We start from the raw sequence: 15,114 nt of genomic DNA, 5'->3' as shown, positions 1-15,114 counted from the left end.
ATGTGTCTGGCACTGTTTGAACCTCTGTTGAAACTGTGAATTTGTTTTAGAGTAATAACTATTCTGATTAGTGCCATATTACAGTAAAGGGGTCTGTTGGTTTATTTTGTTCACCAGTTTCTAAAGAAGCTAGAGGACAGAGATGCCATTCTTTTTTAAAAACATTACAGCTGGGCTCATTCTTTGAGAGAACATTACTTGATCTTTGCACATATAAAACAAAGATGAGATAAAATAAAATAGTTTAAGCCATATAATAATCTCTGTTTATACACTACAATAAAAGGTGGAAAGGAGCCATTATATTTACAGTCCAGTGAATTTCATGTTTGTTTCTTTTCACTACTTTGTCTGCTGCCTGTTGGGACACATAATACCTCAATTAATTTTTAATTCATTTAGATGCATTGGATTTGTGCTCTGGGAAGATACAATGTGTCCTTGATGGTGTTATGTGCCAGTACTAAGACTAAGCAGTGCCTCTTGCTCCAAATAGATGATTAATCCTTGTTTAAAACAATTCAGTTCAGCAAATTTTAAGAACTCCAACCAGGGCCATGTCATCTGCTTCTTTGTAATATGTTCAAAACTAGGGGAAAGTTCGCAGGCCTCAGATGCCACATTACTGAAGTTAAAGGTGTCAAAAGTGTGTATTTTCCATGACTAATTAACCAGAGTCACTTTCTGCAGTGATGCAGTAAGAGTTCTAAAGAGCTGGGTACACTGTGTGTCTCAAAGTGAAGCAGTTAGTATGCAAGACAATAAAACATCAGGTGGTATTTTGTCTTAAAATGTGTTAATAACTTCTGTCATTTTGTGTTTGTGTGTATGTGACAGAGAGAGAGAGATCGTTATATAACAAAGTCCACAAAATTGTCAGACTGAGCAACTACAGTTTCCTTGTTTTTAAATACATGGTGGATGATGGGCCTTAAACCTGTACTGCACATTCTACATCCAGTGGCTGTTCATTTTACCTTCAAATTTGCCATTTTATTCAGAACTGACATATTTGATGGATTTGTACATTTAATTCTTTTTTGTGATTTTAACAATTTTGACCCTGTTCGTATGTAAGGGTAAATAGTAACTATTCCGTTAAATATAATTTCGATTATTCTTTAACTATTTTCAAATGTTACTACTTTTACTTGTATTGTTATTTGTATGTTTGTGAGGAAAATAATCTTACTCAATTTCAGTTTCTCACATTTAGTTTATACCTCTTTTTTGGGGGACTAATAAAATTGTGTTCTGTTGGCTTTGCACCTGAATTCCTTTGCTCATGATCATGCCTCCCACTTTAGATCTTTAGGTCTTTTTTATACATTTACAGTTACGTTTATGTGCTTGGCAGGTGCTTAATCATGTTGCAGAGGTAAGAAAATGTAGTGTTAGGAGTCTAGCCCAAGGACTCTTATGATATATACAACCCCATTTCCAAAAACCTTGTAAATAAAAACAAAATGCATTGATGTGCAAATCATTTAAACCTTATATTTCATTGAAAATAAGACTAAAACAACAAATCAAATGTTGAAACTGAGAAATTTTATTGTTTTTTGAAAAATATATGCCCATTTTGAATTTGATGCCAACAACACAGTCCAAAAAAGTTGGGACGGGGGCAAATGTTATGAGTGGGTGACAGGTCTGGACTGCAGCCAGGCCAGTTTAGCACCCAGACCCTTTTACTACAGAGCAATGCTGCTGTAATACATGCAGAATGTGGTTTTATATTGTCTTGCTGAAATAAGCAAGGCCTTCTCTGTGAAAGACATCATCAGGATGGCAGCATATATTGCCAAAACATGTATATATCATTCAACATTAATGGTGCCTTTACAGATGTGCACATCACCCATGCTATGCGCACTAATGCACCCCATACCATCAAGGACACTGACTTTTGAACTCTGCACTGATTACAAGCTGAGGGGTCTTTAGACCGGAGGACAAAGTGTCGAATGATTTCCAAAAATAATTTCAAATGTTGATTCATTAGACCACAGGACACTTTTTCACTTCATCTCAGTCCATTTTAAATGCGCTCAGGCCCAGAGAAGGTGGCAGCGTTTCTGGATCCTGTTTATATATGGTTTCTTCTTTGCGTTTTAGAGTTTTAACTTGCATTTGTGGATGCAGTGACGTACTGTTTTCACAGACAGTGGTTCTCAGAAGTGTTTCTGAGCCAATGCAGTGATTACCACTACAGAACCATGTCTGTTTTTAATGCAGTGCTGCCTGAGGACCCAAAGATCACAGCCAGCAAATACTCTTTTTTGGCCTTGTCCCTTGCATACAGAGATTTCTCCAGATTCTCTGAATCTTTTAATGATATTATGTAGCATTGATGATGAAAAGCAAAAGTTCTTTGCTATTTTACGTTGAGAAACGTTATTCTTGAATTGTTGCACTATTTGATCGTGCAGTCTTTCACAGAGTGGTGAAGCCCTCCTCATCTTTACTTCTGAAAGACTCAGCCTCAGAAACAAAACTGAACAGTGTCACTGGTGAGATTTGGTTAAGAAAGATAGTTTCCTTCTCAGTGATGTCAGCAAGAATCATTTTCAGTTAGACCAAAGGCCTTGAAGGCTCCTGAATGGTCACCTTTCACCCAATTATATGATGATGGAAGTACCAAGTCCTGCACCTTCAGCCATCACCATCAGCCTCTCTGGGATGCTTTTTTTATACCCAATCATCTTACTGACCTGTTGCCAATTAACCACCAGGTGGTTTTTTAGCATTACACAACTTTACCAGCCTTTTGTTGTTTCTGTCCCAACTTTTTTGGAACAAATTAAAAAATATTTTTTTCATACATTCATACATACATACATTTTTCAAAAACAACAATACAATTTTTTTCAGTTTCAACATTTGATTCGTTGTCTTTGTATTATTTTCAGTGAAATATAGGGTTTAAATGATTTGCACACCATTGGATTTTGGAACTTTTTTGGAAATGGGGTTTTATAATATACAATCTGTAGCATCCCACCACTGGCCGCACCGCTGTAGGAGTGCCGGATGCACGCCCACGTAAAGCAGCCACACATCGAGGCTTAACTACAAGAAAGTGACCTGTGCCTGCCATTCAGTAGCGCTGATCAGTGCTTTTCCTCTATAAAGTATTGCATATTTTTATACAGCAGGAGTGCATGTATAAGATAAAATTATATTTGGAAACTCATATTGGCTACGTTGGTATATGTTCACAGGAGATAGGCACCCTGTGGTCTCCTTCAGCAAGGTACTGGCCAGATAAGCCAAAAGCTTAAAAATTCCTTCAGGTACACATTAAATGAGTCACCAATTGATTTTTTTGGTCTTGGTCAGCTTGACTAGCCTGCCTCATGTCATTTGTTAAACCTAGTACAAATGTGACAGACAACAACCAGACAGTAAAAAACAATAGCACTGGTTTAAACATTGAAATCAGGTAAATTCTGTATTACCTACAGAAATGACCCTGGAAGTCTTTTGATTTTAATTTCTTTAAATATATGCTCAACAAGGTGATCAGCTTAGCTTCTAGTGCATTTTAGAAATATATCCAGAATCTGAATGTGAATCTTATAAGAGTAAAAGATCATACTCATATTCATTATAGTAAATTATGTGCTGATTGCATTTGGTTGTGACTAAACAAATATTAAAAGGAACAAAATAAAAACCACTTCCTTTCCCATGTGTGAGTTGTCTCGAGGCAGAACCCATGGTCATATTCAGGAGCATATCTGGCCTTTGTACACACTGATTTGTGAACCACTCATAACTTTTGTTCAAAGATAACCAAGCATGACATTGCTATTCAGAAGTTCAATAAGGCACAATGAAATTCCCACTACTACTCACGGTTTGAGTCAGTCAAGGGAAACAATCAATTTCACTTCCTCGCTCCACTCATCAGACACGTGTAGCCCAGGAGAGCTGAACAGAACTCAGCACGTCAGTGGCTCTAGCGGTTTCTGTGTGATATCACACAAAAGCTCACCTCTGTTGAACCTTAACTCCAGTAAGAGGGTGGTAACCAAAGGATCATAATGTAGCACCCGCATGACTCAAAATCAGGACTGAGCAGTGTCAAATTAACATCTTGGTGTTCTGCTTTGTTGACCCTGAGTGGTTCCAGTATGTTGGCTAAAATAGCTGATCCAACATTACAATTCAAATACATTATAATACAGACTTTTACGGGCTCGGAAACAAAACTGAACAGTGCCACTGGTGAGATTTGGTCAAGAAAGACAGTGTCCTTCTTAGTGACGTCAGCAAAAATCACTCTCATTCAGACCAAAGGTCCTGAAGGTTCCCAAATGGTCACTTTTCACCCAATGATATGATGATGAAAGTATCAAGTCCTGCACCTTCAGCCATCATCATGTCTAGGAGGACAGCTTGGCAATGGATAAAAAGTTCTTATATCACAGTGTCCTTCTCAAGGAACATGTCACAGGCCTCACAGAGACACAAAAGCCAAAGAGCTGTTATCCCAAGGGATAAGAAATATATTCTTAAGCTAAAATATTATATTTTAAAAATATTCAAATCTGAATATGGGGTATAATCCATATATCTTCACTGTGAATGTCTGACAAATACTGAACGTTCAACATCAGTCTAACTTTATATCAGTATACAGGTCATATCACTTTTTGCAGGTAAGGTATGATCATTGTTGTTACAACATAATTAATCAGATGTGTATGAACACTGTTTACAGAGCTATTGATTTTTTTCCATAGCTATATATATATTTTAAAGGGAAACGATAAAATATGTATTTAAAAACACCAAAATGGTTTGGAGGAAAACAAATGCATGTGCATAGATATAGGCACGGTCTAGAAGTGCATGCATTCCCATTGGAAGTTTGTTCTCTGTTTTCTGGTATTAATACAAAAAGAAAGGTATGTTATGTTACCCAAACCACAGAAGAAAAGCTATGCATCACTCTCTGTGGTCGTACTGTTGTGAATATGTAAGTCTTCAATGGCTAACATATGCCATTCAAGTTATTAGTGGTGAAAGGATGAATATAAAAAATAAATACTGTGGTGACTTCCCTTACATTAGCCTTGTGGCTCTACTGCAAAACCAAAGAAGCAAACTTAAGACACCAAACAGGTCTTGGCCAATTTGCCTAAGGAAAAAATTCCGTAATTTTAGTGAGCTTTTCTTTTAAAGTGCTTAAATTTTGTGTGGTGTGTGGTTTCCAGTAGACAGAGAGCATGCAGGGGTTTGAGTTACAGGAATGTTCCTGTACACAAGACCTAAGTCTGCCTCCTGGTGGACAGTCTACAGCTGTAAAGGAAATTGTTATGATGCACCTGAACTTTGACCATGTTGTTCGGTCATGTTGCTCTGTTGTCCATGGTTGACCAACAAATATACCAATCAAGCAGGGACCATAGTCACCCAGTCATCCACTGGAATTTAACACTAGCACAAGAACATGTGAAGACCAACAAGTAGAAAAAACTTCCCATCAATCTATAAATGCCATAGATCCTGCCATAGATAGATAATCTATATCCTGGTTGAACACAGTTCTTTATCTCAGTTAATAAACCTGGAGTAATAATAGCTCAGTGAACAAAGTACTAGAAATGTACCACTGGTCATGGTGTGATAACATGGTGTGTTTATCCAGGCACTGATGTTTCACGTGAATAAATGATGCTATCAGTGAACTGTTTTAAATTTGATGTAGTATGGAAACACTACCAGTCTTTATATGGAAACTAACCTTCACAAACAGCCCCTTTTCAATTTATTGTTTTTAAGATGTCCAAGCCCCCCACTTTAGCCCAATTTAGCTAACCCTTTCACACAGAAGATATAAGGATTGTTTCAGCCTGTATCAGGCAACCAATCAAAAGAGAGGTAATTTACATAATCAGTCCTAGAGACACAGGGACAAAAATAACTTGTTCAATTGTTTAAATGATAAAAAGAGGTTGGAAAATAGTCATGTAAAAACTAATCGTGACTGTTTTTGATATAAGAATCCCACACAAATGTCATAATTCATCTGGGAAAAAAAATGTAACAAGAAAAATGTACGAAATGGTCCCTTTAAATGTGCCCTACTACACCGTCAAGGTCAAAACAACCCTAAAATGTGTCATGTTGGAGTTGGATTACATCGCAATTAACCTCTCAGAGCCATTTAAAATGAGTGCAGAGGAACCTACAATAAGAAGATGAAAAAGAAAATTAGTTCATTCGAGTGCTTTTTGCAACTGTTTTTGTTGGTACAATACTGTGCAAAAGTCAGAGACCACCCTTCCTTTACAGTGAAAACAGCCATAAAAAGACATAAAAATTAATTTAACAGAAAGTTACACAGAAGTTTCAACAACTGAACATAATAGTGTGTCTACCCTTTGTCTTTATTACAGCTTCAATTGTTTTTGAGAGACCTTTTTCCAACCTTCCAAAGTTGGCTGCATTTTCTGCTCCTCATGATCCAGACAATCCCAAACACATTCAGTGATGTTGAGGTCTGGGTTGTCAGTCCACTGCTCTGAGAATGGCTTCTTTGTTTGATTTGCACTTTTTCATTGTTTTTGTTTCCTTTTCTCTTTAATGGCTTCTTGACAGCTACACATTCTTTCAGACCCATAGTGCTCAGTTGTCTTCCCACAGTGGAAGGAATGGAGAGAAGCTTGTGCATTTTTCAGGTCTAAAGAAAAAAAAATGTGCAGAACAATCAGCCTCCAGGAGCAGCAGGTCTTGCGCAGTTGTGTCTCATTTTCTCCCTGTACCTCATTTTCTTTCTGTATCTCTGTATCTTTTGTATTTTTTACACACCAGCTTTGGAAAATTCTGTTTTATTTTTCATTCATTTTCCTTTGAACTTCCCTTTCCTTATGCAAGTGGATTATTCTATATCTGAGCTCCTCAGAAGGATCTATTGAAAAATGAATACTTTGTACTTATTGGCCATTTTGACTGGAAATTAAATAAATCAGTGGTGGTATCTAACATTCACACAGTACTATACATCAGTACTATTCATTTAAAACTTAAAGACAAAATATTTCATTTTTTATTTTTGGCTTCTCTAAAGAGCTGATTGATTGAATTTCTTTTGTTTACATCCTGTGGACACTCGCAAATGGTGTTACCACTAGCCATAATGATTGGTGACTGATTCTGCTGCTAATTCTGAATGCAAATACCAAGACTTGACTATCAAACATCTATGATGACACTCCAAGGCTTAAAGCTGAACAAGGTCATTCTCCAGCCAGGTAAGACTTTTGATATGGAAATGACAAAACACACAAAACCACAGGGCACACGCAATAAGATTATTTATGTTATTGTACAATCTGAATTTGTAACAAACAATAATAAAAAAAAGATTAGTAGGATGTACAGTATTCAAATGACCTGATCTAAGACAAACCAGAGAAACAATCACTCATCTTCTGTGGTCCACTCAAGTTCAAAAAATGAGCAAATGGAGCCATAATGTGGCTTGAGCTGAGGCATGAGTTCTTTCCAGATGGTGTATGTATTTTAGAGAGAGAGGCAGAAAGAGAGAGAGAGAGAATAAGAATGAGAGAGAGAACAGAGAGGGTATGTGCATTAATGAATTCAAGGACGACAGAGATGACTAGAAGGTGAGCAGAGACAGGAATGAAAGAATGAATACAAATGAGAAGATAAAAAAAAATAGTGAAAGACGGACAGACGGAGGATGTGTGTGCATTTGCAGTACAGTACAGTCTCAGTTGGTGTATATTTGTCCCTCAGGCGGCTGCGGTAGCTTCATATTCTCTTTGCACATCATGAGCCGTCTAAGCTCCTGCAGCACCACTCGGATACTGTAGGAGTTCTGCCACTTTGCCAAGGACGACACCGCCCTCGTGTCCACCTAAACACACATAAAACATACAAGCATTTTACATTCATTCATGCACACTTCACATATTTACATGTTACCCTCAAGGAACAAACCAGTTTATTTACATACGGACCCTACAGACGACCAATCATTTATTTAATTTCCTGTCAAAACAGCTACTAAGGTATTCTCTATTTTTCCAGAAGATTTTTCAAACAGTCTGAAAGGATGTGTAGCTGTCAAGAAGTCATTAATGAGAAAAGGAAACAGACAAAAGGAAGAAAATTTGCAAAACAAACAAAGCTGCTGGTGTTTTCAGAACTGACCACCCCAGAGTCCAAATCTGAATCCGAATCACTGAATGTGTCGCAAATTTTCTTCCTTTGTCTGTTTCCTTTTCTCATGGGATTACTTGGATCATGAGAAGCAGAAAATACAACCAACTTCTAAGACTGACCTTTAAAAGTGTGGAAAAATGTCTCTGCAGATTTCTTTTAAAAATTGCAAGCAAGTCTTTCAATAAATATTGAAGCTGTAATGAAAGCAAAGGGTGGACACACTAGATACCGATAAATTTACTTTTAGCTGTTGAAGCTTCTGCGTAATTTTCTGTTAAATATTTATTTTCTCCTTTTTCTGACACTGAAAAATGAATAACTTAATGGCAGTTTTGACAGAAGTGTCATTGTTGCACAGTACTGCACATATTAAATAAATGAATTGTTGTCATTGATTCTTTGCACAGTCCGGCACATATTCTCTCTCTGAATTATCCCTTTACTGCAAATTTAATCAAACGGCAAGAATGTTTGCTGTTGGTTGTTTACATTGGAGCTACGAGACTAATGTAGCTAACAAGTAATGCAATCTTATCTAAACTGATTAGCATTGTGCAAATATGGACAAAAACATGCTGTACAGCTAAAACAGTCGTAGTAGTCATAAAGCCTTACTTTTTCTGTACTGTACAGAGTCAGAAACCACCTAAGCAAATCTTTCTGAAATATCTGAGGCAGGTATGTGATGATTCAGGATGCTAATTAGTGTACATAGGCATCCTTTATTTGATAGCTACATTACGTGGCCATAAGTATGTGGACACCCCTCCTAATTATTGAGTTCAGGTGTTTCCATCATACCAATTGTCATACTGAAAAGCTCAGTAACTAAGAACATGGCACAGTCATCAGATGCCACCATTGCCACAAGTCAGTGAAATTTGTGCACTGATCTGTTCCGGTCAACTGTAAGTGCGATTACTGTGAAATGGAAGCGTCTAGGAGCAACAACAGCTCAGGCCAGAGTGGTAGACCACCTGCATACAAGCCTATGATCACTAGGTGCAATGCCAAGCGTTGGAATGCTGTAAAGCACCCCACCACTGGACTCTCGAGCAGTGGAAACTGGAGTGATAAATCATGCTTCGCAGTGAAGAGATGTTAATGCTATAACATACAAAGACATTTTTACAGTGGCTGAGACGACCCAACAAACTTAAAATAAAAAAAACAAGCTGCAAAAGCAGAAAATGCTTTCATCAAAATGACTACCATGACACATGACCTTCAGAAGTGCAGCAGAGTAAGTCACACTGCAACGGAAATGTTTATGGAGTAGTAGTACAGCTATGACGCCTCACCTAACAAGCCAGACTTGTCAGCCTCCGCAGTCTTATCAAGCTTATCAAATTTTGTCAGTGATTTTCCATCACAGATATTCCATTTCCTTTCAGAATCTTCCAGAAAGTTTTCTGTTTGTTGCGTTGTGGCTCACTTCCGTTTTGTTGTGACTGTCTTTGTAGCGGTTGTGAAGTAGCATGTGTTTTCAATATTTGCAGCATGTTTGTGAAATGCAGTCCAGGTGTAGTCATGTTGATGAAAGTGTTTTCTGAATTTGCATTACGTTTATGCAACAAGGTTTAATTGTACTGTGCACTGGATTCTGTCAGCCATCATATTTTTTAGACAATTATATGCTTCCAACTTTGTGGCAGCAGTTTGGAGAAGGACTTGTCCTGTTGCAGCATGGCTGTGCCCCTCTGCACAAAGTGAGATCCATAAAGACATGGTTTGCTGAGTTGACGTGGAGGAACTCCAGTGGCCGGCACAGAGCCCTGACCTCAACCCACCTGAACACCTTTAGGATGAACTGGAACATCGACCGAGAGGCAGGCCTTCTCATCCAACATACATGCCAGACTTCACAAATGCTCTTTTTACAAAATGGGCACAAATTCCCACAGACACACTCCAAAATCTTGTGGAAAGCCTTCCCAGAAGCGTGGAGGCTGTTTTAGCTGAAAAATGGGGGAGGGGGGCAACTCCATATTAATGCTCATGGTTTTGAATAAGATGCCTACAAGCTCATATAGGTGTGAGGGTCAGGGGTACACACATCGTGGCCATATAGGGTACATCAGCCTTGTATTTCCAGTGCAAAATTACGCAAGCAAATGTCAGACCATATACTTGCTTATCAACTTTATTTGGAGTAAGGTGAAAATTGTTTACATATTATTTACATGTTTAACAAACTATTGCTTTGAACTGTCTGTCTAGAACTGCTCCAATATGTATGCTAATATTCTGTATGGCAACAATACCAACAACAGATGTTGTTGGTATAAGATGTTATTCTTAAGAAAGACACTAAGAGCTGTAAACTCACCACGCCATTGGAGTTGTGTACTCCATTCAAGTTTATCTTTGTCACGAATCGCACAAATGGAGGCGTTTCTGGATATCTGGGACCACATTCAACTCGCAGGCTGTACATCCTGTTCTCGTAGATGGTCTACCAATTAGAAAAGACAGATCAAGATTTAAATACAACACCAATAAGAGCAAATATACAGTTCGGAGAGTTAAGCTGTAAACACAGTGCTCCTATCAGAGAACCACATATGCTTACGCACTTCTCAATACATTTATTTTTGTTCTTTTTTTAATCCACCGTATTTCATTTTTATTAAAACAAGTTACTGACTTGTGATCTTTTATTGAAAGGCACACAAATACTTTTTACTCAAAAATGTTCACAAAACTATCTTGCCTTTGTGTTCAGACTTATTACAAAAGGTTTGATTTGGCAGATCAGACAGACAAAATAAATGCAGAAATATCAAAAGAAAGTTATAGATGACAGATAAAAAGCTAACATTTCCATTTTAAGCCTTCACAAAGACAAAACAGACATGTGCTTCCTTTGTCTAATCCAAGTCAGTTTGCTGTCGTACAATGACTTGGATTTTAACAGTTCTGGTCATGGCATACAGGAAATATCTGACTGACATAAAGGATGTGACTCATTCCTGAGAAAGCAGATGACACTGAGCATTCCTCTCACAAGCCTGTCTGATGAGTTTAATGTGTCAGAGGTCTGAGAGAACACAAAACACGACTGAAAATGGGCAAGAACTGTGAATTCTTCGTTTAATAAACAGTTCAGTGTTAAGTAGGTGTATGCGTATGGCTGGGTGCTGTTAAGATTTTTCAGTATAAATATCTGTACCAATACCTTGACTTCGATATCAATTCCTAAATTATACTTTTTTGATACCTTCTTTTAAATAACAGAGTAAAAAGAGTGGGTGTGTCTTAAAGCAGACTAATCAAAGGTACTGAACTCCGACTCTCAGTCCTACACGTGAGTGGCTGAAATAAGTCAAGACCTCAACATAATGAAATATCTAAGGATGCTTTCACACCTACCTTGTCTGGTGTGGACTTTTTCTTTAATTCGGTTTGTTTTGACAGATGTGAACACTCCACCCGTACTTGGGTGCACCTTAAACCACATAACGGTGGTCCGCCAAAAACGGCAGGTCTCAATCCGCTTACAAGTGAACCCTGATGTGTGTGTTGCCTGTGGTGGCCTGATGATAACGCCTCTCACAATGATCGAGCAATAGTGCATATAGACATAGAGATACATACATTTTGTATTAGCCCTCATCTGGCCCATCATCATCATCAAAGGTCTATTAGAAATTTTTGGGTGGTGCACCACTCTCAATCTAGCAGCAACACTGACGTGTGTAAAACAATCAATTCTGCTGTACTTAATAAACTTGTACAGTGCCACACACTACCACGTCAACATCACTGCTGTGTTGAGAAATGACAAATAATAAGGTCAAACAGTGGAAATTATGCAAATTACGCATGACAACAAATGGACCACGCGTTCTAATCGTATACCTATATAGAGTACTGTGCAAAAGTCAGAGACCACCCTTTCATTTATTTTAATTCCAATTATTAAGTACAAGTTATTCATTTTTCAGTGTCAGAAAAAAGTAGAAGACATACAGTTAACAGAAAATTTAGTGTTTCCACCCTAAATATATCTACTTCATGGCTGTTTTAATGGCTGTTTTGACTCGGAATAAAATAAATGAAGGGTGGTCTCTGAGTTGTGCACAAAACTACTGGAATATAAAGTGACTTTATAAGGTAGGTGGACCTCATAAAGTGGACATAGAGTGGAAGTGCAAGGTGTTTACAATATAGTGTGTGTGTTACCCGTGGTGGGCCAATGATCATGCCTCTCCAGCGTGTGAGGGTCATGTCTTCGTCATCCTCCAGCCCCCAGCTCACCGTTCCATCACCCACTCCCTTCTGGCCCTCCTCCAACTCCTCCAGCAGACGGAAGTTCCGTGGCACCTTCACGCCTGGGCACACAAAACCACATACAACCACAACACTGTAGGTTACGCCCTTGCTGACAATACATAACATACACAAAATACTCACATGCACAAATCCAGCCAATATTATCAAACAACTTCTGCTCTCTCAAGAGGTCCACCCCAGTTCAGAGATCCACTTCATCAATACACAGATTAACAGTCAACCAGCACCCACAGGTTCACTGGCGCACAGATTCAGACTGAGATTCTAAGATGACTATCTTAGATGAAAATTACAATCCTGGTTAGCAGGGTTCAGGTTTTAGCAGGCAGTGTTTCCTGTTCTTGGCAGTTAAAGGCCATCTAGTTGCAATTCAACTGTTCAAGAAGGCTTAACCTGTGACATTCACCGGTATCATTTCAAAACTGGCCACAGCTTGTGACCATCACATTCAGGATGAGGATGCACCCATCAGTTATCAATCTGATGCACAGAGGCCTGGTCGTGGGCTTAAAATATGACTACAGGCTAATGCAGAATCTCTCCTAACAGTGTAGGTTAGTATGAACTGAGTGACTCCAAGAATTATTAAATCAGCTGATGATTTTGCATTTGCTTCATGCAGATTTTTAAGTCCAGTGCTAAAATGCTTGATGAGTTGGCTCCATTATTGAATGCATACAGGCAAGAAATGCTGAGTAAGACTGTGAAACAGAGTGGCCTGTAAGAAATCGCTGAGTCACACTATATTAACAGAATCACTGAACTAAGTTTAGGATTTTTTCTCTCCCATTACAATGTGAACCCCATTATAAACAAACATCTGGAAGATCTGAGGTTTAATAAAAATCTTGGAAGCTAAATGTTTCAAGTGAGGCTTTTGACTAGCGCTTCTGCAGTAAATACCACTGTTATTTAAAAAGACACTCCAGCCAATATGAAAAATTTAACCATTGCTACATCTGTTGTAAATGTGTATATTTGCATGCTATGTAGTGCCGCAATAGTCTCTAGAGTGAGGATTTTCCATGTTAAAGTTTAGGAAAACAAACTTCTGATGATGTATCTTGAAGGTGGGAGGAACTTGTGCTTTGAGGTGTATGGATGAGGGTGGACTGTTTACATTAGTTTTTCAATGGCTGGCTAACATAGAAGGAAGCCAGATAGCTAATGTTTCTGCTAGGAAGTTGAATATCATGACTGTATTTTTAGCCTATACATCTGGTATGTTAGCAGTCAGGATTTCTGTATGGCATTAGGGAACTCTCAATGGTCGTATGATGTATTTGTGTAATGCATGCTGGGTATTGTAGTGAAAGAAAATGAACAGCCAGAAATACAAAAAGGATGCACAGCCTGAATTCTGTCTAGTCAGTGAGGCTCGGGAATGCAAGGCTGCGCTACAGAATATTGCATAACATGACAAATGACATATTAAATGCTAGTAGTAGGCCGGAATGCCACTTTTACTGAAAACTTCATTCATTTACAACATACAACCTCATGGCATCCAAATAATCTTTTAAAACACGTGCTGCAAATTCAGAAAGGATTTAAAATACACCAGTCGTCTGTCTGGATGTAATACTACCCCCAATAATAACACAGACAGCGTGGTCTTTGTCTTCGATTATTTACACTGCCTGAATGATGCTGCAGCGACGGTATAATGTGCAGCTATAGCGTGTTATTAGTTAACGAAAAATACTTGTTATCACACGAGAGAAAACGGTAAATGAATCACAAAAACATCGAATATATCGTACAGCAGCACAGTCTGAGAGCAGCCGGGTTGGGCTTTATTTTGTCTATCAGCAATGCATAGGTGACAAAGCAGCTGGCAGCTCAATACATCCACCAGTCTGACTGAGCCACGCTTACACAGCCGTTCAAACTACATAACTGCATTGCAGCCACCGAGCTGAGGTAAATTTCTTATTTAATCCTTTCTGGAAATGCCTTTTCATACGATGTCAGTTAAATAATCTCAGACTCAGTATGCCGAGAGCTACTTCAACATGCTGCGGTAGCCGGTAGCACAGCGGTGTGCTGGCCAGCTGAACTGCCCTTAACTTAAGCCTTAAAACTTGGCTGAACTGATAGGCAGCTATAGCCTCCGAGTCCTGATCGGCAACTGTTGAACAAACTCATAAAATGCTTAAAAAGCTAGCTGTAAAACGAGGGAGATGACTTACCTGATCCGGCGGCGACCGCCATCTTGTGAGTAAACAGTGAATTAGCGACGTCCGACTCGTGAATCGTTCTTTTGAACCGGTTCTTTTTAAATCAATCGGTCGAACCGACTTACGAGTCCAACTGAACTTTTTGTAGCGTTACTTAATGTTTACATCCGTGTTTGAGGCCGAAAACGTCGAAAAGATATTTTAAATTCATTTTAAAATGAAACCTCATAAATTTATAGCATAAAAGACTAGCTTGTGACATATTAAGAACACCCTCTCTTTGAATCGCTTCACATTTTGTCTTTGTAGGGTGTAGCTGTTTTGTCTTCCTGTTTCATGCTACGTGTATTCTAGCCCTGCGCTCAGAAAAACGGGTTCAACCCCTTTAGTCAGTAGAAAAGGCGAGTGAAATCAGACCAATTCACTGAAAGCCGTG

General features: G+C 38.5%; 1 protein-coding gene across 1 annotated transcript; it reads right to left on the bottom strand.

The window, feature by feature from the left end:
- Nucleotides 1–7,311: 7,311 nt before the first annotated feature.
- Nucleotides 7,312–14,818, bottom strand: LOC118813421 (ubiquitin-conjugating enzyme E2 variant 1-like). The gene is made up of 4 exons (XM_036578747.1): nucleotides 14,691–14,818; nucleotides 12,388–12,536; nucleotides 10,532–10,657; nucleotides 7,312–7,894 (listed from the first exon to the last, which is right to left on the bottom strand). Exons 1-4 carry the CDS (start codon nucleotides 14,710–14,712, stop codon nucleotides 7,748–7,750), a joined length of 444 nt encoding a protein of 147 aa, XP_036434640.1. The 5' UTR covers nucleotides 14,713–14,818; the 3' UTR covers nucleotides 7,312–7,747.
- Between the last annotated feature and the right edge of the window lie 296 nt (nucleotides 14,819–15,114).

This window comes from Colossoma macropomum, unplaced genomic scaffold (genome assembly GCF_904425465.1).
Source record: "Colossoma macropomum unplaced genomic scaffold, Colossoma_macropomum, whole genome shotgun sequence".
Classification (NCBI taxonomy): Eukaryota; Metazoa; Chordata; class Actinopteri; order Characiformes; family Serrasalmidae; genus Colossoma; species Colossoma macropomum.
This window is presented reverse-complemented; position numbering and strand designations above follow the sequence as displayed.